The sequence below is a fragment of the Clavelina lepadiformis genome, chromosome 7 (genome assembly GCF_947623445.1).
Source record: "Clavelina lepadiformis chromosome 7, kaClaLepa1.1, whole genome shotgun sequence".
Classification (NCBI taxonomy): domain Eukaryota; kingdom Metazoa; phylum Chordata; class Ascidiacea; order Aplousobranchia; family Clavelinidae; genus Clavelina; species Clavelina lepadiformis.
Window position 1 is genome coordinate 11,482,306 of NC_135246.1, and position 26,839 is coordinate 11,509,144.

At 37.8% G+C, this 26,839-nt stretch overlaps 1 protein-coding gene across 2 annotated transcripts; it reads right to left on the reverse strand.

Moving 5' to 3' along the window:
* Window positions 1-735: 735 nt before the first annotated feature.
* LOC143465024 (uncharacterized) lies at window positions 736-25,201 on the reverse strand. 2 transcript variants are annotated; one of them, XM_076963142.1, is made up of 26 exons: window positions 24,939-25,201; window positions 23,974-24,111; window positions 23,683-23,904; window positions 23,419-23,529; window positions 23,002-23,127; window positions 15,549-15,657; window positions 14,842-14,954; window positions 12,018-12,099; window positions 11,729-11,872; window positions 11,436-11,550; window positions 11,187-11,326; window positions 10,933-11,015; window positions 10,664-10,788; window positions 10,386-10,548; window positions 10,163-10,303; window positions 9,899-9,992; window positions 9,580-9,747; window positions 9,324-9,414; window positions 8,875-9,031; window positions 8,105-8,321; window positions 7,767-8,026; window positions 7,464-7,596; window positions 4,932-7,324; window positions 4,608-4,716; window positions 2,770-4,182; window positions 736-2,619 (listed from the first exon to the last, which is right to left on the reverse strand). In XM_076963142.1, exons 1-26 carry the CDS (start codon window positions 25,053-25,055, stop codon window positions 1,352-1,354), a joined length of 8,232 nt encoding a protein of 2,743 aa, XP_076819257.1. In that variant the 5' UTR covers window positions 25,056-25,201; the 3' UTR covers window positions 736-1,351. The 2 variants fall into 2 exon arrangements, with proteins under 2 accessions (XP_076819257.1, XP_076819256.1); XM_076963141.1 differs by having other exon boundaries at window positions 7,767-8,321.
* Between the last annotated feature and the right edge of the window lie 1,638 nt (window positions 25,202-26,839).

Below are 26,839 nucleotides of genomic sequence, written 5' to 3' on the forward strand. Positions count from 1 at the left end.
AGAGCTAACATGGACCTAGTAGGGGTTTACATAGGCCTAGCCTCAATATAATCTTACTGTCTGCGGCAACCAAAAATGTAAGTTGTCAAAACGTACTATTCTTCGTAGTCACCTTGTGATTATATTAATTGTTAGATGTCTGCGCTTTGTCGCAACACACGCAGAGCGAAACGCCCCATGCATCAGCCAATAAACGATGAGAAAACGCTAAATTGTGCAGCACGTGTTTGGCCTACTCCAGAAAACACCCACGTGCAGTACCTAACCCATCATCAACAAACACAGTCGTAGTTGCCTGATGCTTTTTTATTTTGTCTGTCTTTTCCACCACTTCTGGTAAGAATATTTTTTATTCAGGCAAACTAACTTGTGTTTTGGCAAAACAGATTTATCACCTTAGCCGCTGGCTAAAACGTAGTGGCTATGTAGCAAACGACAGACTTTTCTGTGTTTGCTTTGTCATTTATATGAACCACTATAGCTTACGCAACATTTCGTTAAGCATTAATTATTTAAGGTGGAAAAACAAGTACGCCACTTGTTTAAAGGAAAATTCCAACGACTAGAAATATTTACAATGAATTGGTATTTCGTCATTAACTGCACAACAATGTAGCTGGGTTGAAAGTCATAAATATAGTTCATGGTCTTAACTTGCTTCAGAATGTTAGCTGGACACATCAGCTGCACACTGAAGCAACAAATGCTCAATTCCTGCTATGCTTAGTTTCACAATCAGCATCAGCCGTATTTTATCGCACAAACAAACTGACGGAGCAACGAAGAAGATCATGTTATGTACAAGGTTTGACAAAACGTAAGTTATCATCATCAAATGTAAACACAAGCGACGCGAAAAGCATAACCAGGTGCAAGTCAAAAAACACAATGTCGTAACATATTTACAGTACAACCTTGAGCTGGTTCGTCATATACTTTTTGCGAATGTATAAAATGTAAGTGCGCATCGATCAATGGGTATAACGGGCATTCGAAACGCAGAAGACCGAGTGGGAGCACTGAATTCGTATTCTTCGATTGGCAAGACGATAACGGAAGATCACACCAAGCGACTCATTCAATTGTACAATGTAAAAAAGCGAGCAAGTGAGTTTGAGAAGTGAAGAGTTACGAAATGGACTTGTCATATGTATAGCAGTAAATTACTTGGTAGACACCTTAGTTTCAGAAGTAGTTGCGGACTTCAAGTCGAAGGTAAAAAAGCGATCAAACGTTTGCACTATAATAGTGAATTTTTCCTTGCATGCACAGAATTGCAAATATGTAGTCTGCTGTGCAAAAACTGGCCAGTATTCGTAAAACAAAACGAATTAACTGCACAAACTCATTGCTATCTGTACATGTAAGAATTGTAGTAACCAGAGTCTTGTGAAGGATATGAGCTGAAAGGCGATGACCCGGAGTAAGATGGGTGAAAACCACTTCCTATATCGTTTGGCGGAAAATGAGGTCTAACAGGAAGGCCTCCATAACCCCCGTTATGTACGTAACTGTTCCCAGGTGTATACCTGCTTTGTGGAGGTATTGGTCCCACAGCCATGGGGTTACTCATTGGTTTGTGTTCATATGAGCCAGATGAACCCCCTTGACACGGGAGGTTAATGTTTCTGTATTGAGGATCAAACTGGCATGGTGGTCCTTGCGGTCCATAACTCGGATCATAACCACCAAGGCTGTACGGGTGATTGTAACTTGGACCTGTATTGCTCATAGCTCCATAAGGTCCAGCAGACTGCTGCCGCAATAAACCCACAGGGTGGGATGGGTGCCATGAATGAGCTGGACCGCCTTCAGATGCCCTCCTTAGCCCACCATGGGACCCGTGTGTGACATCATGATATCTTGGGACAGGGATAGATTTTGAAGTATTGTCTGGTACATGGTAACCACTGGGATTTGTGGATGGCCCAATGCATTTAGCTGGTGGTGTGGAAGAAGCGTGGGAGGTACATATTTCGGTACCCATCATAGGTGGGGGCTGTACGCTTGTTGGCCGTTCTGGTACCCCTGTTGACGTGTGTCTGGGTCTCCTACTTGCAGTACAGGGCGGCATAAATGTCTCAGAACTACTTTGTATGGAAGATTTTTGAGCAACGGCAAAAGGGGACGGAACTGGTGCCTGGGGCGTGTCATTCGGGATGTCGTGGGTCAATTGCCGCAGCTTCATCAGGACGTTGCCATTACCCTGTTGTGAACTTCCATCTAAGTTTGGTGATTTCTGATGATATGACCTAATCGGGCAAGCTGCTGGGGAAAACCGCTGCATGGATTCATCACTGCTCCCGTAGACACACTGCTGTTGTGGTGTTGTCGGAGTGTTCACTGATGACGGGGAATGCTGCTGTAGTAGGCAACTATTGTTAAGTGGATTCAATGTTTCTGGCGCCATGGCACAGCTTGGCCTGTTGGTGGCGTTAGGAAGGACAAGATTAGGAGACTGACTTGGAGCACAACCAATGGTGCGAGACATTGGCCTGCTCGTTTGGAAAGAATCAGGAGATTTCATGGGCTGTGTTGAAGGATGTTGCTTTGTCGGTGTACCTTGACATGTTGGCATTCCATGGCCAGTAGGTGAAGCCAGGTATTCACTACCTTGACCTGAAAAAGTAAAAGATCAATCAGAAATCATAAAACTCTACCAGGCCTACAAAGTTCAAAATTATTACAAAATTACAAGAATAAAGCTATTGTCATAATCCAGAGATAAAGCCATAATATTGACATTAGAATTCTGCTTAATAAATATACCTGAATCATTACTAGGAGCAGAATACATGATAGCAGGGATCAGGCCTCCATGCTGAGAGCCAGTAGATGAACATATGCTACCCTGCTGGATATGGGAGGATGTATAATTGGGATCTATTTGCCCTGTGGAAGGACAAGTACTTGTGGCGTGATCACAACTTCCTGAATTTAGGCTTGTTATACTATCTGGGGACGTATAGGGACTGCAGCTGTTGTTACTTTGGGTCTCATAGCCACTTGATGACCCAATATCAACAGTCCCTGAGTGGACAGGGCCACCAGCATGAAAAGTCGCTCCTTGTAGAGGCACAGCATTGTTATTTGGGACCGCAACAGAAGGACACGGGACTGGCATTGGGCCAATATCAACACCAGTCTGACTATAGTCAATGTGTGAAGAAACAACAGCACTGTTTGCCAAGGCTTGGGTTTGGTAGACATCGTTGGGTGATAACATGTCAGCCTGTGGATCAATATGTGTTGGGCGGTTGCAGTTGATAGCATTAGCTTGCATGATGTTGTTATTCATTGCAAATGAGTCTCCATACATCTGTGTGTCTGTATAAGATGGATTTTCAGGGTATCCTGAATTGAATGGCAACTGATTTCCTTCCAGGTAATTAGGTGGAATATTGAAATTACCAGGGTTTTGATGGTATCCATTATTCCCATAACACACGCTTTCGCTAGGTTGTGTGGGTATTGTGCTGGCGTTGTTGGCTTCTGTGCTCTGTAATTTTTCAAACTGGCACTGTGCAGTAAGCATAGAACTCACTTTGGGAATCTGTGAATGTGAACCTAATGTCGAGTTTATGGTCTCATTGGGGTCATTGTCCTGCAACACACTGCAACTCTCAGTAGCTGTCAAACTATTTAAATCAGGTGCTTCCGGTAAAGCTTGGTTTTGATAAGATGACGAAGGTGTTTCTTCTTTGTAGCTTTCCTGATAAGCTTCATCTTGATTTTGTTTGCTTGGCATACAAAGGACCTGATAAGAATTTGAACTATTTTGTGAGCTGGTATGAGATCCCACTGTATGTTCCAACGCAATATTGCTTTCATCAGTGGCGGAAGTGTTGTAAGATAGTGATCTTGTTTTTAAGTCTAATTCTGACAGTTCAAGATTTTGCTGTATCATTTTTGCAGGTGAAAGCTTGATGGTAGTAGAAGATGGTTTGTTTGTGGCAGTGTTTTCACCTGCACCTTGCTGTAACTTTTCCATAGAACATTCTGGAAGACCTCGCAAAGGATTATTCTCTGCCACCTCGCAAAGCTGATCTTGATTGTTTTCGATGTTACTTGTGGCCGCAGTATTTCGATACACTGTATTTGCTGTTTCTGAAAGCGTTGTTGGCATGGAGGGAGCAGAATCAAGATCAGAAAAAACAGCTTCATGATATTTCATTCCGGAAGCTAAGAGAAGATGATAAAATGGTCAAATGTGATTAGTAGCAAAAAGAATAAACATTAAATGTGTAAATAAAATTGAAGCTAAATTAACAATTGCCCGGCGTATTAAAACAACTCGACTCAAGTCAATAGTTAAGTTGTGATTTGAATCAAGTCGAGTCAATTTAAACTGCAACTAGAGTAAACTGCTTAATTATTGTATTGGCATGGCCGTCTCCAAATTTATCTGCTTACCAATTCTTGAGAAAAATATTTGTTTTTGTTACTTAAAGCTTTATTTTTTCTGTCACAGCTGTTATAACAGGAAACAAGTCATTTTGGACTTCGACTTAAGTCAAGTCATTGACTCAATTCATCACCACACAGCACATTTTCTTGAGTCATCCACCCTCAGTTAGAAAGAAAAAGCCTGCACTAAAATATCTTACCGATGGGTGATAGATGATCTGCTTCTGTGATAGATGCAACTGCGGCATATATTTCTTCTTGTGCTTCTGCTTTAGTTCGTTTGTTTCTTTCTTGTACCCAGTTAACATCCTGCACAAGAAGCACTTCGGTAAACTACTTCGCATTTCATTATAGAAATATCACAGATGCTGCTCAAACTCATACCGAACTATTTATGAAGCATTTTTAATATTAACCCAATCCACAATAATGTTAAAGATATAACATGGTATAAGATGTCAATTCGAAACTTTTAAATAATACATTATCAAAAAAATGGGAACTATGGGCCAAGTGAAACATACCTGTCTTCTTCCCATAACTGCTGGAATGCTCTCAGATACTGATGGTACATCTGGATTACTTTCTTGCCTTGAGTCATCATTTGATTGAGAAGACAATGATGATGATGATGGTCGCACTTCTTCCACTACAGGAAAAACTGATCCCAAACTATCATCCATTGGGACCGTAAATGATGAAGAACTACTGTCCCTTATTTCCACTTCTTCAGGAGAAATCTTTTCAGCTGTTAACAGTTGCGATGTATCCCAGGCAACTTTTCCAGTTGCACTTTTACCTGGCCACCGTGGAAGGGTTGGATCACCCTTCAAACTCATGGTATCATTTTCCAAGCTGACAGGTTTCACAGTTTTACAGCAGTGTGAGCTTCCAGTGCCAGAATCAAAATTGGAACCACTCACTTGCTCATCATCTTTGTTGTGAAGTTGCGATGAAACAACTAGTGGGTTGTTACTCTCCTGTACAGCCATTGCTTCGTTTGGACAGCTAATGTCATTTATGGTATCAGAACAAGCTTTTGCAGAGAGTGAAGTTTTGCTGTCATTTAGCAAATTATTCTGTGGTTTTGAAATATTATGGATCCCATGCGCATTTGTCCTATTTTTGTTCGATGGCTCTTTAGACATTGCACCAATGTCAGGATTATCAGGACATGTTGTATGATATCCTTGCTGGGTTCGGTGCACAGTCAACTTTAATGATGAATTTTTCTGAACCTTCGGTTTTCTTCCAACTTTCTTGCCTTTGGGTATTGTCGTCATCTTGTTTTTTTCCACTACAGGTTTCAAAGGATATTTCCTTGGCCTTCCTCTGCCACGCTTGACGACACCGCTGCAACTACTCTTCTCCTTTGCATTCAACCCCTGTGGTATTTTCGCCCCCAGCTCAAAGCCTTTGTCTCCTGGAACTTTCGTAATTGATTCTAAGATTTGTTTTGCTTCGGTATTTACTTGCTTTTTGGTTGGCACTTTGACAAAATCTAAATTCTGAGATTTGGTGAGATTAATTTTCTTTTTGAAGTTCTTTTTAACTTTCTCGTTTTCTCTCCAATGTTTATCAAAATTTTCACTCTCTGCTGTCACAATCTCATTTTCGGTATCTTCATTCTCATCAGATGAATTGTCATATGATGATTCAGCAGAAGAAGATGACTCAGCGTCAGATGATGATGAGGATGATGCATCATTATCCTCATCCAGGTCATTTCTTGTCATATCTCGATATGCAGTTAGGGAAGATGGACGAAAGTTAAACAACTTTGTACTTCCTGATCGTCGATGAGATTTGATGTGATTAAATGACATCATCTTGAAACTGTTCTCATTTCCCAGCCTGAATGAGCTGCGACATGGTTGCGTGAGTTTGGATGCCGCGGAGCCAATTGCGGGTATCCAAGGTTTTGCAAAAGCGACTGTTGAAACTTGTCCTTCTTTTTTAGACAGAGACTTGTAATTAATATCACTGCTTTGACCCTGGGGGCGAACCCCTAAAAAATGATTGCTTGAATGGGTAGAATTTTCCAAACATGCTCCAAATGATCCTAAGTTATCCTCTGGATCAAGGGCACGTGAAGCTAAATCAAGAAAATCTTCCTCAAAGCTTTCATTTGCATTTGACGGTGGACGTCCTCTGGGTCGTTTCCTTTCTGATGTTTGTGTTCGACGCGGTACCCGGCTTGACAGAAGACAACTTGCAACAAAGTTCTCTCCGGCAATCGCACTTCTGCGTCGGCGCTTCGGCTCTGGGGATAATGAAGAAGCACTCAACCTCTGTTTAAGTTTTGCTGATGCCTTTAGATTTGCTTTGGAGCTTTCAGATGATGTCGAACTGGAAAATTGTTTGGGCGAAGTCGGAGACAGCTGTGGTCGCTTATTTGGAGACACCGTTACACTAGCAACTAGCACATGATTTGAATCAGTCAAAGCGGTGTAAACAGTGCTAAATTTAGTTTCTGTTGGTGATTTACTCTTCAACGCATTATCGCTCATTTTATTTCCATTGTTGCTGTTTGTATTTGAAAACAGACTAGCAGGTTTTGGCTGAAAAAACCTGTCCATGGTTGTCTGAACAGGTTTACTTGATGGAAAGTCAGAAGTTACAGACACATTGTTTTTTTCATGAGTGCTGTCATCAATGAGACTGTTTTTTATGATATCTATCTTCCGAGGCCTTCCAACTTTTCCTCTCTTAATGGTTGGGTCTTTACGAACAAGCAAGTTGTGGCTACTTGGTCTTTTAAGCTTTCGTTTGATTGCACCCCACTGGTAACCCTTTGGTTTATGTCGCCGCCGTTTTTTTTCTGGGATCAATTTGCCACGAGCAACTTCAGGGACAAAATCATCATCGCTGACGCCGTTTTTTCCAGGTGAAAATGAATCATTTGCATCAAGGAAGCCTGGGTGAAAAAAAACATGCATGTCTTGACTTGGGCAGACTTGTTTAATATTACAAAACAAATATTCATACAAAAGCCTAGTCAAGATAATAGCTAACACACAACAAGTAAACTGTTATAGTTTCTTTTAGTTGTTCACCTTCTGCTGCTGCTGTTATTTTGTTCGCCACGTCATCATCGGAATCTGAAGTGACATGTGGAGCTCCCAACCTCCACCCATTCTCCCCAGCTGGTGGTTCACTTTCGCTTTCATCCATCTTGTTTGATAAACCCTGGATTGAAGAAGTAAATAACAATCTAATCAAACTTCATCAACAGTGATGTATCTATTTAAGATCCATAGACATAGCTTCAACCATCTTTGAAGATTTTTTATCAAAATCATTATTTATGAACATCAACTTGTTTATGATGGTAATAATCATTGATCCAAGTTGCTTACATCCATCAATTTTTTCTTCTTCTTTTTCTTTTTAATCCGGCCCCAGGGATAACCTTTCACCTTTCTTTTTCGTTTTTTCTTTGGCTGATTGGTCGATCCTGTTAATACTGAATCAGACAGGAACTCAGCAGAAACTGGATTAGCCAGATGCGGTAAGGTAGGAAGAAAATTCTTCCGAGGACGACCTCTTTTCCGATGAACTACAACAGCAGGAGAAACGTGGACTTGTGATAATTCTCTTTCATGATCATCTCCATTCTCTAGCAGCAAAGGTATGGCATGTGAAGGTGACGGGACCAAATTGTGACTATTTGTCCTGTTAATTTCGTTAGAAAAACCTTCAGATTTAGGAATTGAACCATTGATGTATCCAACACTTTGGGGAATATTAACTTTTTCTGCAGTGGCTTCAATAGGCAAATTTTCAATGTTTTCTTGCTCTGCATCATCATTTATCAACTGTGAGTCATCATGTGTACCAAAATGAGATACATGCGATGGAGGTGAACGTTGAAAAAACTTTTCAGGAGATGAATTTGGAGTTTTCATTTGTGACTGTGGATAAAAATTTTTATTTACATAACTTCCTTTAGGGTGAATATTAAAAAACGAGCTTCTTTTTAGTTATTGTTTTAGTACTTCAGCAAATATCATCCAACATTAGAACAGACTACTAAATAGGTTGGTAAGTATAATCCTTTGGTAAACTCTTTAGACCAGGGGTCGGGAACCTATGGCTCGCGAGCCAGATATGGCTCTTTTGATGACGGCATCTGGCTCGCAGATAAATCTAAGCTTGCATTTCTTAGCACAATTGTTACGAATAAAACTTTTCTGTTATTTGTAGTTTTGTAATTTCTGTACCATGCAGCACCAGAAATCGCATTAACAGTAAGTAGCATGTTATTAAAGAGTAAATTCAGATATTTACCGTTGTCTAAAATTGTTGGTTTTGCTTAAAAATGCACACGTTAGTTGCATTAAGTGTTGAAAAATATTATATGGCTCTAACGGAAATAAAATTAACAATATGTAGCTTTCATGGCTCTTTCGCCAAAAAGGTTCCCGACCCCTGCTTTAGACATTCACTGACATAAACTAAACGTACGTCATCTGTTAACCAATTTGTAGAGGCAACCAGAGGAGTCCAACGCAAACAATCTGGATCGACAACTGGTCTAGGAGGTCGTTTGGGGTCATTCCTCATCTCTTGTTTCTTTTTAACATATTCATTCACCATTCGATGTCGCCTCTTCAAGTTAAATCTAAATATTGGATACAGTTATATTGATCAAGTAAATTGACTGAAAAAACGAATATCACACGTGATCAGTTTCAACTTCTATAAAGCTTGAAATACGTACGAAATATATATGTAAGAAAGTTTAATGAACTTGCATGGCAGCTGTTGATGTGCACAAGTAATCAGCTAAACCTTAATTACAATCAATCGCATGTCTAGTTTGAGTGAACAAAGTTTGGGAAACTAAGCTATGCTAAACAGGAGTAATAGAATGTAGAAAAAATTGAAGATATCCAAAAACATTTTTTTCTTACTTGATTTCCGGCGAAGATTCATTCGATGTTTGTTTTATAACAATCATTCCAAGCCGTCGCAATGTGCTTGCAATATCATGTGGGCAAATACCTATTATGCATGCACTAATATTACTATGAGTCTGCTCACTGGACCATATACGGTTGTGTTTCCTGTTTATTGTGTTAAGTGAGCGAAAATAGTGCATACTAAATAAAATATAGTGCATAAAAGAGGCCACTGAATTCTAGCTAAAACTTAATAAACAAAACTGACCTGTTGCTTTACTGATGTCACGCAATGAAAGATGCTTTTCGTTGGTATTTTTTGAAAAATATTCAAGCAATGCCGAACGCCAATACGCATTATATGAAACCTGACCCAACTCAGACAGAGGCTTTTCAGGTGAACCCGCCTGGCCTTCCTTCCTTGACAGCAAATAACCTGCAAAACAAAATTAATCAGAATACAGCGACAGGATACAATTGCAACTGCATTTGCAGACTGCAGTTATGGGTACTACGTACAGTTGTGAGCTTTACAAACACAAAACTTTACAACTAGATGTCATTGCACCAGTAAAATTTTGTCTTACTGAAGTCAATGAGAAACCTTCCATATCCCTGTCTTTGATACTGAGGCATGGTCATGATACATGACACATTGTACTTTTGTTGGCAATGCTTCTCCTAATACAAAAGTATCATTTTTCAGTATTAGCAAATAAATAAATAAAATAAATACAATCAAATTGAAAGATCTAACCAAACACATGTCAGGCTGGTATTAGAATAGAAACCCAAATCATTCACTATGTTTTAGAAAATAGATTTGCAAAACAAAATCTTCATATGCTCACTTTTGAAAAATAGCCAACTAGGTGGCATCCTTTTGAATCATTTAGGGTCAAACAATAGAACGAAAATGGTTCAACATCGTAATACAATGTCTTGTGGTCAAGGAAAAGTTTTGCCAACAGACAGAGGTTCTGGCAATAGATCTGTGAAATACAGAAAGCCAATCGTTATGTACAATGTCAATCCTAAATGGCAACTTTCATAAAGCTTAAAGCGCCAACTTACCTTGCTTACATTACCATCGACCTCAAATACAGAGAGATCCCTAGATCGATAAATTTCATTTGCAGGTGGATGGAACCACGTGCATTTCTGTGCATGTCTTTGGAGGATGGCATGAGACTTCATGTACTTCAGGCAGAATTCACAAAGAAATAACTTTGGCAACCTGTTAAATTTTACCACAATAATCCTGCTTGAAGGTTTCCCTCGTAATATCAGATCAAATATTTGGCATAATTTGATAACAACTACAAATTTTGGCAAGACGAGTCCACCCTGACCTTGCATATTCTTGTGGGTAGGGAGATGAATACCAGGTTTCAATAGAATACTTTCCAAACTCAATACTGGCAGGACATCTTATAGCAGAAGGATCAGGGATTTCAGTTTCCACCACTCCAGTCCTCTGCAAACAAATGTCACAGTCAGGAAACATTTAAAAAAATGAACACTACGTAGTATTGCTGCATAATGCTTGGAATGGTCGGTGACACATAATAGCTTGCTAATCTAGACATGGATGAAACAGCTAAACCGGCACAAGGCATACTTGAAGGGACTCTTCTCTGGCATGTAAGAACATCTGTTCATCTTCAGCTGTGATATTTGCCTGGCAGGATTTTTGGTTTCCGTCTAATTAACAACAATGGCAATTTACATATAAATAACACCAGGGAAATTATGATGAGGCATTCAGAAGGCCAGAAGTGGAAAACCCCAAAGATATTATACGCATTTACATAAAATGGTTAATACTTAAGATACACTAAAAATCAACAACACACAAATGCATTTAGTATTTACCTTTGTTAAAAACATCGTCATCTTTAGAAGAAGAATCCATGCCAACACCACCATCGTTTGCATTGGACATAATCATCAGCTGTGTGGATCGAGCTTGGGCTGTCAAAGTTTTTCGGCCACCCATAGATGGTGTAAAAAATCTGCAATACGTAAAACATACCGATAATCAGAAGTTATTGACTTATACTTGAAACTGAAATATTTTAGTTCAATTTAGCTCGGCACAAATCATTGTTAATTTACACCTACTTGGTCATCCCATCAATAAGACCCTTTGGTTTCTTGTGGTAAGGAACTTGCAAAAAATGTTGGCCATTTTCAGCCATCACCTCATGAGGTTTTTTATTTTCATGAGACGGCGATGCTAGAAAGATAAAAATTGGGTTAAACCCTTGAAATTTCTGCAATATCAAGGACATCAGAATATAATGAAAGCAAATGGAAACTTCCATAAATGGAATCTCTACTAAAAACAATGATAAACCGAAATCTGCATTTACAATTTGTAATGGACAATGTCCACACACAGTTTTAACACATACTGGATGCATTGGCGAGAAGTCGTTTTTGGGCATTAGAGGGGCGACCTGGGCGATTATGTTTCGGAGTATCTGAATGAGTTGCTTTGTCCACCTTCTTCCGTTTTGAGCTGTCTTCGGCTTTGCACAACTCACATACAAAAGTTCCTGCAAATACACAATGTACACGTTTATTATAAAATTTAGTGTAACGTAAACATTTAAATCTATGGCTAGAACACCACTATAGCCATACGAAAAATGCTACAAGATCACCATTACAAAAAAAGTACAGAATGCTTTGGTTTGTCACCTTTCGGCATTCGCAGTACTGGTGGGGTGCAGCATTCCATGTGGAAGCCTCTGTCGCATGAATCACAAAACAACAAATTGTCCTGCAACAAAATTAGAAAATGGGGTTTAGTTGTACGGTAGTCGTATTATGGTTTATTATAGGGTGGTAAAAACATGTTTAACTTGTAATAATACAGAACTATTCATTTGCTTATTCATTAACATCTCGCCAAATATTATCATTTATGGTGCTATCAGCCACACGATGAATGTCTACAAAATAATGATTGGTCATACACCAAGCGGCTAACTATTGATAGTTTCAGTAAATACCATGTATAAGAATAGGACACAGTTCCTCTATACTTAATCTGACCTTAAAAATAGATTGCAAAAATCATTTTGTCACATGAGATTAAATCAATTGAATGAAATGAAAAACATGAATGTTAGATATTATATACACATAATAAACACACTGATATACATAGTAAGCAAATTGTGACCAGACGGCGGACAAGCTAGAATTGAAACAATGGATTGAAAATTTCCCACAACGTTGCAGAGTTTGTTTAAGCTCTACGATTAACCAGCAAAAGGGAGATGGTTTTCTACTTGATTAAATATCACCCGCCTACCAATATACAACGGCAATGGAGAGCTAAGCGAGCAATAGAGTAAGTGTAAATCTGATTCATTTGGACGTGATGAATCATGACTACACTTAAAACAAAGCTCGGCGAATGCCAGCGTTTTTAGTTGGAGAGTCTGTCAATTGATTTTGTTTCGACCTCTCACCGCGTGGCCTTTTATCTCTTCAAAAATTAGGCAGGTTTATCAGTTTAAAAATCTCAAGAAGCTCAAGTTTGTGATGAGCTTAAGTGTTAAACAAGTAGCTTGGTAGAGAGAGAGAGAGGGGGGGCCAGCATGTGCATACCACGCTACCTACAACCGTCAATTGCAATCATGCGTAACCTAAATTAGTGTCAAAAGTGTATGGTTGGAGGGCATGTGGAGAGAGTCTGATAGCAATGAGTATAGATGAACGAAAAATAAAGGTCACACAGACTGCTTACATGACAACTATATGGCACTGCGAACCACAACACGACGTAAATAGTCTGGGTAAGTCAAAATGTTTTAAGAAAATGCAGCACGAGGTGACATACAGGAAAAATTAGACAGGGCCCCTATCATGGAAGATAGAGAAGGTCAAGTAAGCAAAATGCCATCACATTTCAATTGTAGTCATAAAATAAAAACCAAGCTCCAGAAGCATTATCACATAAATGATGATTAATTACTAGATTTACTGAATAATAAGGCTCAATATGCAAGGTCACTATTGAGTGAGATATTCATTTGAAAACTGTAAATATCAACGTGACATTAAAGCCACAAAAACCACATGACATATACAATGGCCATTAATCACCAGTGGAGCATGCAGTGGGTGAGTCATGCAGAGCGAGATATGGAATTCAAAAATACAAGTTATGTTCATGTGTTATAATTGCTAAAGCATTTACAGCGGAACAATCTGTTTTGCCTCTTTCGTACCAAATTTTAACGCCCAGTTAGCTTTAACCAACAAACAATGGCAAAACAAACATCCAAGGACTGTGTACACAACTCGACATCATACTCCAGTAAAGTTTAACTATCACTTTGGTTGCTTCTCAACACATGTCTCAAATTAAATCAGTCATATATGTACATTTTCCTTGAAGGTGGCTCAATCTGATAACAGTATTTTAAATATCACTACACAAGTTGTTCAGTGACCACAAAGTAGTGCCCAATTTACCAAAACAACAAGCAAAAGTTAGATGGATAATGCCAGTACTTTTTTAATAAAAACAATAGCAAGAAGTATCTGAGGACGAACTACTTTCTTTGTAGTTAAAAATAAGCTGTTACTCATCAGATGTTAAGGTAAAATTAGCATTTGGATAATTATAGAAGCTTTTACTGCAAGTCACAATGGCTCATACACAGAAGCGGAAAACTGTTGGTATTGCCATTATAAATGCAGAAAACAGATAAACTTACACAGCACATAAACTGATGGTGCATTCCACTCATAACTACGACTACAAAAACAGGCAATTAACTCTATAAATCAGACAATACAACTAGTTACACAGACACAGTTTGTATGTATTCAGTTATTTGATAAAACTGCTGCAGGAAGACATTAATAATAATAATAATAATAGTTAAGTTGTTTTTTAAGATGTGTATTGGTTTAGTCAAACAAATAGGCATGGGGTATAAAAAGGATTAAATGTGGATAACCCTATGATTGAAAGTCTTGGTAAAATATTACACGACACATAATAAAAATCCACTTCATGTTTGAGGACCAGAACAAATTATTTTGCACTTATAAAAAATAAAGGTAAACACTTCTAAAACAAAAAATACATTGAACCAAGCGAGTAATACAGCAAACACAACCACCGCTAATGTGAATATGAATTCCAAATTTTCCACTAAAATGTCCATTGTTGTATAGACCAATCAATTACACCTATTCAATAAGAATTTAAGATGCCAATTGACCGATGATACCAACTATTAACTTTTTATGTAATCATTGTAATATTAGTTAAAATACTTGCACTTCCTAAATTGATATGCAATGATTTTGTTAGGAACTTTTGATGTCAATAATATCTAATTAAGAATGAAGGAAACACTGCACAAGAAATAAAGGACTAATGATAATGATCCATCAATAGAAATATTCTATTAATTTGCAAACAAACAAGCACATTGGAAATGAGATGACAAGTGAGTTAAGCGGGGATTAGAAAAAAAAGCAATTAATTTAAACTTACTGCATTTCCTTTGGAGCCGCACACTTTGCAGCTTTTACATTCAAAGCATTGCCAACGCAAGTGACGTACTTTCGCTGTCAGTTCCTCTGATAGTTTCATACACGATGGATGACCTAAAAATATCAGAATCTGATATCATTTCATGCCAAAAAACTTTCTATACCTGTATACATTCAATCATGCATTAAAATTTAGTATCTTGATTGGCATAGCCATAAAGCAACTATAATAACAATGAAATAGATATTTATTTGCTGCAGTGCATGTATTCAGGTGATAATAATAGATTAGCAACAGTTCTTATAATGGGGATGACCTCATGGCTTAAACATGATCATGGATGGTTAAACTTAACCGCTGCAAAATTGAAAGAAATGTAGCTACATAAACATCACATGAACATCTTGACTTGTTTAAAAATAATGATTTTGATCGGGAACCGGTAAAATGCTTTAAACGCATTTGTGGATTGCATTTTCTTCATTACATACTGGTTAATTCAATGAAACAAATTATTTGCTCCACTTATGCATAATACATAAGAAATCTTTCCACTCAAGGTCAAGGTGCACAATTGCAAGGGTATAAAAATGAAAGGAACGGGCAAGCGTGGTTAAGTGACGCCTCCACTCATCTTTGCACATATTATATGGCACCAGTTGCGCTTAAAATACAACAGGGTAATTAATAGTTGAAAACAACCTTACCGCTGTTTCCGCAGTCTACGCAAGACAACAGTTCCTCCGATCTGCCTTGTTTGTTGCAATGAGCGGTACCACAGCAGTAGCTGCACGTTGGCTTAGGTGTAGCGGCGGGCTGCAAAATAATCGAGCATGTATTGACAAGTGTTTGGTCCAACAAGCTTGTCAACAAAACCACAGAGCAAACAATTGTATTTGAAAATATGGTATTTGGTCACAATTTTTAAGTACCGTAATTACACAGCATGGGTGGAAATGTGTAATTTTCGGTTTTAATCACTAAATGGAGCGAATTGAAGCGTGAAAAAAACGATTATCGCAACAACAAATACCTGTGCGTAAGAACGGCGGCTATATGGCATATTGATTTTTTTCCTTGACTGGCTGTTATGCAAATAGTTGCAAGCGGTGAGAAAGGACCAAACAATGCAATAACAAAAATCAATTTGCAACGCTTTGAAGAGAAAAGGAAGCCAAAGAGATAATACTCGTTTCTTGCTGTGAACGCATTTGACTCTGTTCGCAGGTTATGTGGGGACGCTAGCAGTTCGGTATAACCACGCGTCACAGCGAACTGGTTACGTGTGTGGTTATCGCCGGAAATCGAAAAAAAAACACAATCTTGCTCCCATGTACCCAACAAGCTGGTTCTATTGACGACATGTGCACCGCTGTTTGTCACTGCTTTTAGGGTCACGCTTTATATATAACGGCCGGGAAGATTAAAACAACGATTTGTAAAACAAACAAAACCTTAAAAAGCGGCTGAGAAAATGAATTAAGCAACAGCAACGAAAAGAGCCACTGATTCACGTTGCAAAAGAATCCTGTTTGTTTCTGTGCTCATAGCTGATTTAGGACCTGGGCAACTCGCGGTCGGGAAATACCAATAAGCTCACTTCTATGCCATTCACTGACAAGGTATTGGATCGACATTGACCGCAGTTAATTACAATCACCCACCCCCAAGGGGACTGAACGAATAAAATATTAAACGAATCTGATATTCGTGATACACGTCACTATAAACGTTTATCAGATGTTTCTCCCAACAAGGGAACTTACCAGATTTCTGCACGTGACAGACCTACAATTGAAAATTGCTATGACATTCTACACGACGCTTTTATCGGGGTTTGGTGGTTGTGGTGTGAAATGAAATAAAGATCTAGAAAGACGATAAAAAATGTAGAAAAATGTAGAAAAATTGTAAACACTACTTTATTTCTTATCAGTTACCATGTACATTTTCGACAAAGCGTTTAAAGGTCTTCTAAAACAGCATTGGAAGTGGGCTTCATCTGATCACAACAACGCCAATAAGTAAAAAAGAACACGCATCTCTGTCACGATGACAAGTCCATCGACAATAATGCACAAACAATGCAAAGTAACGTGATTTCAATGTAATTGGCAACGAAAAACTAATGTCAAATATCAAATACGGTACAATATTACGTTTTGCACACATTACAACAAAGGAGATATTAGCTAGCATTCTCCCACGAATTTCCTGCCAAGAAATCAAATCGTTTAGCGTCATATTGCAAGTGTATAGGAACCGTAGTCTATCGAACGATAAAGGGGTAATAAAACTATCTAAAGCGAAACGATACACTTACAATAGAATCTTAGCATTCATCCATAATTTATGAGGTAACCATGCAAAGAAAATTCGATCGCTTACTAAGTTGCGACAAGAAACACAGTGAATCGATTATATGTATAAGCAGGGGGGACAATTCGCCCTTTAGAAGAATGGAATTAAAACTGCAGCGAAGGTGCTCATAGCCCGAGGCCCAATGGCGAAAAATCTCGGACTGACACTGGTAATTACTTCAACATCTTATTTGTGTAACCAAGGGCTTAAAGCGTCCGAAAAATGCACCAAAGTTTTAACATGGCGTAAAATGTTATAAAATTATTGCAAAAATAACAAGCAAAACAGTTTTTAAAATGCAATACACCGATCGCTCGTTTTATTGACGCAAATTAATTTGAGTGATGACGTAAGTGCTGTGTGTAGCGCGTGCTGTACGGGACATGTGTGTTTTCGAAGAGAAATATCGTAGGACGTAGACTGTCTCGCTCTCCATTATACTTACAGTTGCTGTTGGTAGCAACGCATGTGGACTTAGTTACCAGCAAATCAGAGATGCTATATTTAAAATATTAAAGGAACGACGCGTTTCGATTTGCGGTTCTACTTCCCATGAGGGGCAAACAGAGTCGTCATTTAGGCGATTCATGTTTATTAATAGGTAAACATTTTACAATTCCTAGCATTACGTGATAACTAACACGCAGGAACCGACGACGAAAAAATGTGTCTACTCTACAAATGATTGCAAAAATAACCATCTAACGACCAGCCACTAATGAGCCGACTCTCGCCTTTTTGAACAGATTGGTGAAAAGATTTGTAACACATTTAACTAGGGAGCGCGGAGGGATTTTGTGGTTTACTTAAAAACACAAGTATACATAAAACAATGAGGACTTGGCCACCCGACAAAGCATTCAGAAGCAATAAAACACATCAGAAGCCAAAACACTCGCCTCAGGGCACTCTATGGCAGTTAACTTTTGCGGCTCCCTTACAAAAATTCCAACGCAGTTAGACTGGTGAAATGTTGTACAGCTTTCTCAGGTTTGTAACATGCGCATTTTAATAAGATGGTTTATGCAGCTGGATTAGCAAACAAGCCATCTTGTCTCATTTTTTAATTCATACCCAGCCCGTGAATAAACATGTTAAATAATAATTGCAACTTCTGACAATAGATAAGATGAAAAGTTGTCTAAGTAGACTATTAAATAAAATTAATAATACTAAAGTTTTGTTTATCAAGAAGTGTGCACTGAACAACATACTGGGGTTATAACATAACTACCTAAACATGTAATGTAACAATAAAAATAAACAATATCATTTCGAAAGACAAAGCGTCGAGATTTACTAAACAAAAATGCCACTTGCATAGACTTCATATTATGCAAGCATCAATACCCCAGAGAATTCAATGTGTGTCGAGTTCAAGGCCTGGTTTTTGACACGCACTTAAACTCAAAACAAATATGTCGTTGGCCGTGATCCGTGAACGGTGTGTGGTAAGAGGCCTGCAGTTTTGCGCTGGCAGCGAACCCATTTCAACAGAGAACCGCAAATTAAATAGTGAAGCAGTGAGAAGCGTAAATACTCGTCCATCGGCAATCAGTGCCCTTTGTACAATATGCGCCGCCGCGCTAGAACCAATAAGATGAGTTTCAAGCACCGACTACCTATCACAGGTCAACGCCAACACAAATGATTACATAGCGACGGACGTGATGCAACATCACTGGCACGACCTGCATGGTAACCAATGTCCCACAGCCAAAAACAACAAACAATGCACTCATAGAGCGCTGTTACTCGTTGCTCCTAAAATAAACCACGTCTGAACTTCGACCACAACTCGAGGTTTAAAAATCTTGTTTAATTAGTTTTAAGCGGCGTAGTAAGTGCTAATGACTGCACAAAAGGCCACGAATTAAATATATTCTTAAAAATTCATTCAAATACTAGCAGCGATAATTAATTAACGAGAACGCATTACAATAGCCTATTATGACACAACTTACCGCGTCTAAAAAGATTAGGACAAGAGCATTAAATATATTTACTGCCAGCCATAAAGGAATCAGTGACACTAATTAAAGAACGCTCTACTTTCGAAAGTAATTAATTAATCGCCGCAAATTAATCATTAATATTATAAAAATCATATTATAAAACAAAATTTTACCGAATTGCGTCAAGGTGTCGAAGTTACTGTCAGTTAACATTTGAACAATTATTTATGCAACTTTAAATGTCGTGGAGTGCATCTACCACGTCTATAACAAATTAACTCAGTATTTACTATATTACGACAAACCTGAAATACGAAGCACCCAGCATGTCACTGACCGTGTCAATAAAACAACAAGCAGTAATGTTTAGGAGTTGGTAATGAGTCGTTTCCTAAGTATCATCCAATCCGTATTAACAGACAATTAAATGGTGCAAAAAGGACTTTCCTTCGTCGTCTTTTGCCAACAAACACAATAAATATCAATTTCAAACCATCGAAAAAAATTCTATCGGCTGAAAGTGGCAGAACGTCATATTGCGCCACGCTTCGGTGAGTGACAAAGCCCATTCGCAAAATCTCAAAAAAGAAAACGAGATTTTTCACCAGACAGCATAATTAATCGTTAAAAACGATACGTTGCGTTTCAAAGAGTTGAACGGAAATAGTGGAGCGAATAAAAAACAACACTGGCATCCAGCACACTAAGCGACATGGCGGTTGAGTAGTTTAGTTTGTTATAATCATTGATTCCACGCTGAATTAACCTTGCGCAAACATCGTCAGGCCCGCTGGTAAATAACATACGACAAGCGTACAGCCAAAGATGGTTTTCACTTTTAAGCCTGTCTGGTAATTGTATTTTGCAACTGATGTGGCTTAAAATGCAATCAAGTGACCTGCGATTTATCGCTGTTAAAACACCGAGCAATGTGGAAATCGGATACTTAAATGCTCTTTTGAAGACGTTACGCTAAGGTAGTAAACTGATGACATTTTAGCGTCTACAGTATTCGAAATGTACCGCAATGAACCAAACAGGTCGTTGAATTTCATTTCAGAAAGTTTGTTTAAACAGCAGATACTCAAGGTCAAAACGACCATATGGAGTCACGTCTTACAATGTTAAGAGCAAGTCGCTTCCATTAGTCTATTGTCAGTGTTCGAATTTTAAATGAAGCTTTGTAATCGACAGCAAAACGACAACACCAATATGCGCGCATAGTAACACTCGTTATGTACATGTGTGCGCGCGCGCAAACACACACGCTGGCTCGAACAAAGACTTCAGACAAAACGCGGAGTTGAAACACATCAGCATATGCGCAGTCAATAACAAACCGAAGAGATATGTGAGCATAGAAAACACACATTGACACGCAAGAAAATACTGTTGGCCTGAACAAACAGAGGGGATAAAAACGAGCGCCCGTTACTAACCACATTATCATATATTACACAAAGCTATGTCAAACTTTTGCGACTGCACTAAGTTCCCTTTGTTATGCTATTCGAAAAAGTGACAGCGCTAATAATAACTTGAATAGGATATGGCGTAGATACAAATTCTTTAGCTGACGTATGCAACACCTTTAACAGTATTTGTAATATTTAAGAGAAAATGTTGGCATTTTTATCGAAGCGGCCTAAGTTCAAATACATAAATCCAATAATAAAAACAGCAAATGCAACCTACATAAAACTCGCCTAAATTTGTGTATTGAGGTACAATGGAGCGCTGGGCACAGTTGCCAGGCACATAGCGAGAGAAAAATAACATGCCACAGTTTGAGTTTGGGAGTAGCGTTGACGCATTCGGCGTGACGTCAATGAATGCGTGATGTCACAATCGAAGTGTTTTGCGTAAATGGGAGAAGAGAAATACGATCAACTGTCGAAAGTACAAACAAGGTAGCGGAGACTGATATCAACCATGGTATGGACTTGTCATGTGAGGTTGAACATTCTATTCTAACCTCAAAGTGCTGACGCATATGTACAAGCTGCGGTTTCCCCAAAACCGTGTTCGTCCTACAGGAATATTACAGCTCGCACAAATTTAAATCATACAAATGTATGGCAAGTATGATTAGTATGTGAAGATTGTAAATACTGGAGTTAATGAAAAAGATCTGTTATCAATACAAGATTTCTTGGTGATTAAGACACCAGTCTGACACACTGTTTTGCACAAAAACACAAGACAACAGATTCGTATGACCTACTTATCTATCGCCAAACAATTGAAAACAAATGGACCAGAAAGATATGAAACAATAGTACTAAGCACGAAAAGCAAAAGAAAAGATACATGTTACTCTAGAAATCGTACGAAACAATATGTATTTATGGCTTTGTAATTGCAGTTAACTGTCTCTTTCTAAGAGCATAATTTCACTAATGTGTCGCAACAGGACTAACAGCTCTGCTCTCAAATTGCGATAAAAGCCTTTCGCTGTGACGGTTGGAAAGAATATCCTTCTGACGCAATCGGGTCATCCATTATTGATGTGCAGGTCCAATGCGCCTTTTGTTTGTTGTATGGACGATTGAAAATCTAATACCGTGGTCGTTTCGTAGTAAACAGACGCCCATGGAAGCTTTAGGTTAAATGAAGGCATCAGTTTTAATTCCTGTCGAATGGCACCAACGGTAACATTGGACTCGTGCTTACTCACGTTTGGCGCAGTCTATTCTGTCAAGTCATGTTCCAAAGACGCATTTCAAACAACCGGCATTTGAGTAGCGTGCCTGCAAACTTATAAGCGTTGTGAATGAAAACGCATCTTTACGCCAAAAAAATATTGCGTTCCACCAATAACACATATAGAGTCCTAATCAAGAGAAAGATATCATTGTTAAAGGGCCGACATCAGGGCACCTTTGCTGACCGAGAGTAACCCGCACGCGTCCTGTGTGGAGCATGATATACTTGTATGTGTTCGAAATGACAAGTGATTAAGAGGATCAATGATCCTTCAAACGAAATCTATCACTGCACACAAAGAGAGCAAACGAGCTAATTAACTGAAGTAGATTACAGGTTCTAAGGTGATTAATAACAGACTTTAACAAGATGGTATAGTGAGCTGTAAAGCAAAACGTTGCATTATCTTTTTTATATAACCCAATACGATAATTGCAGACTATCTGGCTGCTTAACAATGCTGGAAAGAAAACAAACCAGAGCGAAGACCATTATTAATTTCAACATAATAGTTTGATGTGACATTAAGAATATTTGGTGCAATCACCATATTGCCCACAGAGGAGTGGATTTTATACTTGACAATGACTAAGTATAGAAGACAAGGTGAAAGTTGGACCAAAACATACACACAGTATTTACTACTGTGGGTACGTGATAAGAACTATAGACATCCCAAAAATCTCAAATGCAGTTAAACTTGTTCCAGTCAACTGCAAAGTACAAACAGAGCAAATGTGATATTGATAACCCTAGCAAAGTGACTGGCAGCAGTTAAAAATTTACAAGCTATTACATTTACATACCTCTACAAAAATATTTCATTCTATATATCCTATTGTCAACCAATCATACTCTTTTCATGACATCAAACAACTCTAACATCAAGATATGTTACACTATGTGCTGTGAGCTGTGACCACGTGTTTTACATTTAATTGATCATTTGAGCACATCAAAACTAAGAAATTAGGGCTTGAAGTCAAATTACTAAACACATCAAGACTGTAGTTTGTTTGCAGTTTAAGCTGGGTTCAATATCAACTATTACTAGTGCTGAGAGAGTTCGACACACAGAGAAAACAATGAAAGATGATTACAAAAAGGAATTTACATGCAAGAGTGAACCCTATTGTACCTCTTTATTATTGCCTTTTTCATCAGCGATTTTGTATATTAATCCATCCTTGATCAACCGTCCTGCATGGACACCTCTTTTACAAGCCAAGCGTAAATGACGACTAAATTCAGTTGATGATATTCCCTAAAGTTGGAAAGCAGTAAATATAAACTAAATACATGAGTTTAATGACTTTGATATTTTTCACTGTAGACAAAAAGCATGGTTGTTGCATGTTTGAAAAATAAATCACATATTTTTAATATATATCTATGATATATATTTAACATATCTATACACTCATTTTTATAAGAAACTTGGGGTTGAAGCTTCTAGTAACTTGACTTCAAGTTTCACACAAAATGAGTTCATTGTTGTTTATTATATTTCACATAAAAATTAGGCAAACCGACAAAGTTGTAATTTGCAAAGTACCTGAATAAAGTATTTTGATTCTAAATATTTATCCATGTCTTTACAAGTTGCACCTTGTGGTAAATTTAGTCCTTCCAAAGATATTTGAACCAGTTTTATGTAATCCAACACCTGAACAAGAATATTATGCATATTTTGTAGAAAAGAATAAAAATTTTAATACTTAATCTTGGTTAGTCGTGCATCATAAAAAACATTAAGCAATGGGCACATAGTACAAACACATATTATGGTGATCAATTGCCACATAATCACACTTACTACCTGCAAGGTTTTATGGCGCATTAAAGGATCCCTTGGTATTAAGGTTAATTGTGGAGAAGCAACTTTAGGGCTGGTTGGTGGTTTAGGTTGTGTTGGACTAGCTTTGGGAGTAATAGAACTTCCTAATTTTTTCTGCTCTTTCCAATGTTTGGGGGCCCGGCCGCAAGCTCTAGGAGTCATGGTTTCTGGGTCACGATAAGAATAACCTCCTTGATTGAATACCTGAAAGTTAATTGCATTGTAGTATCTACGTTTTGTAATGTAGCTCTGTGGCACGATGTTTTTTCATACTTTTAAAATTTTTCCACAAGCTGACATGGCTTCAAGGCGATCATTCACTTCATCGAAGGTAGAGTTTTTGGCTGGTGTTCGATTCATCACCCATTTTGTAATTCGTTCCAATGAAGGTCGTTGCTTCTGAGCCCGTATCTAAATAACCAAAAAACTATTCATGGTTTCACATTCAGTTAACAAAATCGAAGTGAACAATGTAAAAAGCAATGATGATCTGGGCAGTGATAGTCAAGAGCAGCAGGTTTTGAAATCAATCACATACAATTGGTAATTTTTATAAAACTTCCAAACTTGACAAATTCAGTCACATTTTCATGTAAATTTTGACTTCCGTTACTTAGGAAACATTAGTTGAACTATATTTTTGTTGTTGTTTTGGCGACACTGGTATTTGCATTGCTCCACAGAAAACAAAGAGGCTTAATACAAAGTTGACGAAAAATAATAGCCTTTCCACAACCTGTTCTTTAATTCTTGAAAGAACCGAATTATTGCAGCTAAAAATTGAGCTATTTAACTTAACAATGTTGCTCTTGACCACTACTATAAAAAAAAATTCTTTTTCCTACATCATGAAGTGGTCTAACATGTTTGAACAAAAGTCAACCAAGTGATAGCCATGATGACATCACAATGGTAGAAAAGCTTGTAAAAATTAAACATCCCGAAATTTTAAGTTTGCAAACAAACACAAAAATATATATATACATTTTTGTCTTATTGATATATATTGATAGGACATTTAAAGCAGCAATTGATCTGAAGCTGCTATTAAATTTTAAAGTCGACCCTGCCTGAAGATAAGTTGATGAAACACCTTCCCAAACATATACATATACACCACACCGAGCAAACTAACTTGCACATTTCGAACTCATAAGAAAACAACAATACATTTTGAACAGAAAAGTACAGTTAAGCTTGAATAGCGGGTGGTATGGAAAACATAGCACAAAACTTACCCGTCGTATTGTGTCTAAAATTGAAACTGAAAGTAGATCCTCCTCTATTTCCTTATCTATGCCCGATTTGGGCGATTTAGGACCAGACACTGAACTGCTGGAATCTTTTCGAACCATATTTCCGAAGTGTTTATACAATGCAGTAATCAGAAAACATCACATAAGAGGTTTATGTTATGTCAACACTGTTTCCGGCAAATGCCGTAACAACAATCATTTTTTAATCAGAAATCACATAAAATTCAATTAGCACTTTCTTAAAATGCACTGAAAAAGATAAAAGTAGAACTTGGATGCTGTGATAAAATTTCAACATACCATGCAAAATATAAAATCAATCAGAAACAAGCAAAAATGATGCTTATTAGCCATATAGTATTATATACTACCTGTCACTGGGCAAAGTTTAGGATGCAACCGTATGAGTTTAAAAATATAATGTTAATCCAGTTTGTATAGTTTGTGTTAGCGTGACGCATGAGGATACCCTTCAACATTAAATAAACTGGCAAAATTGTTGCCGGAGGCAATTTTGGCGACAGTGTCAAAATTGCTGTCACTCTCACACATCAGCATAATTAAACCAATGAAGCATAAAAAATTCAAGTAGCTTAATAAGACATGAAATCCTAGTAGCACACCACAGAAACTTTAATACAATATACAATAAAACAGCCTATAATACAATAAAACAACAAACCAGTTTTATATTCATTTAACTACACTTGTCAATTTCTAAATAAGGCAGCAGACAGCAAGCCTCAAACATGCTTCATCACTGTTTTATTGATTCAAAAAATCTGACTTTTTATCATATCCTATCATCATAGGGGACCAGAACCCCTCCAAGAAAAACTTCCAAGCAACTGAAAACTACAGTCAACTATGATCATAACACAACTCCACAACTACAATTGTTAATAAGCAATAATGATCAGCATGTTATTTTTTAACAAGAGCAAAATAACATGTAAGATGCTACAAAAGTTACATGGACCTATTGTCTTACAGTACATATCGAGCATCACACATACTTTCACCATATTAAGGACAAGGAGTACTTCGAACTGGGAATGCAAAAAGTAGTATCTAATAACACTACACAGATACCTTAAAAATAAAAATTATGTCGAATAAAAAAACAACTTAAAACTAATTCTCGTATATTCAGGAGCCCAAGCATTCTACATTGTATAAGATGATGCATAATAAAACTTTGTACAGCCACGTCAGTACATGATCACTTTACTGAAGCATTAGAAAGAGCTGTGAACTCTAACACTCAGTGGTTCCAATTTTTTTTGGCTTGTGGCACCCAACATTGCTTACCAATTTTTGATTTTGTTGTTTATAAACATGCCGGTAATCTGAATTTGGTTATTTAAAACTAAGCAAAATTATTTGTGATTAAAAGACTATGCTGCAAATCCCTTGTTTTGTCTGAAATCTCGCTGCACCCTAGTTGGGAAACAGTTAAAGTTTTGGCTAAATGCCATTGTGAGCATAAGCGTAAACAAGCAGGTATGCCAGGAAGTTGGGGGATACCAGTACTTTAGACAAGCAAACCATAATAATTGTGTCTAGTAATGATCAAAAATAATCTAAAACTGACAGTTCGTGCAAGTTGATTAGCCAAACATGCTTATTGTACTTTTTTCCGTATTGATACCAAAGATGAACTTTGAACCAGTGCCACTACCCTCAACGGTACAAAGTTGTTTCGTAAACACTGTTAACATAGTTGCGCACATGGTACATCAGTGGTGGTCAGCAAAGAAATAGTTTAATTTCGTCTACTTTGGCTACTGACTGAAGTAGTTTTGTTCATGGGTACTTCCACTTTTACCTAAGTAGTTTTGAGGTCGAAGTAACATATTTGACTAGGTTTACCAAATGCTGAA

What these genes read in the sequence shown, in the direction of transcription:
- LOC143465024 (XM_076963141.1), bottom strand. Translation starts at nt 25,055, where the DNA reads ATGGTTCGAAAAGATTCCAGCAGTTCAGTGTCTGGTCCTAAATCGCCC. An exon ending in GCGGCTCCAAAGGAAATGCA is followed by an intron (nt 12,100 to 14,841) that starts GTAAGTTTAAAT and finishes ATTTTGTTGCAG; the next exon opens with GACAATTTGTTGTTTTGTGA. An exon ending in AGATCATCTATCACCCATCG is followed by an intron (nt 4,183 to 4,607) that starts GTAAGATATTTT and finishes ATCTTCTCTTAG; the next exon opens with CTTCCGGAATGAAATATCAT.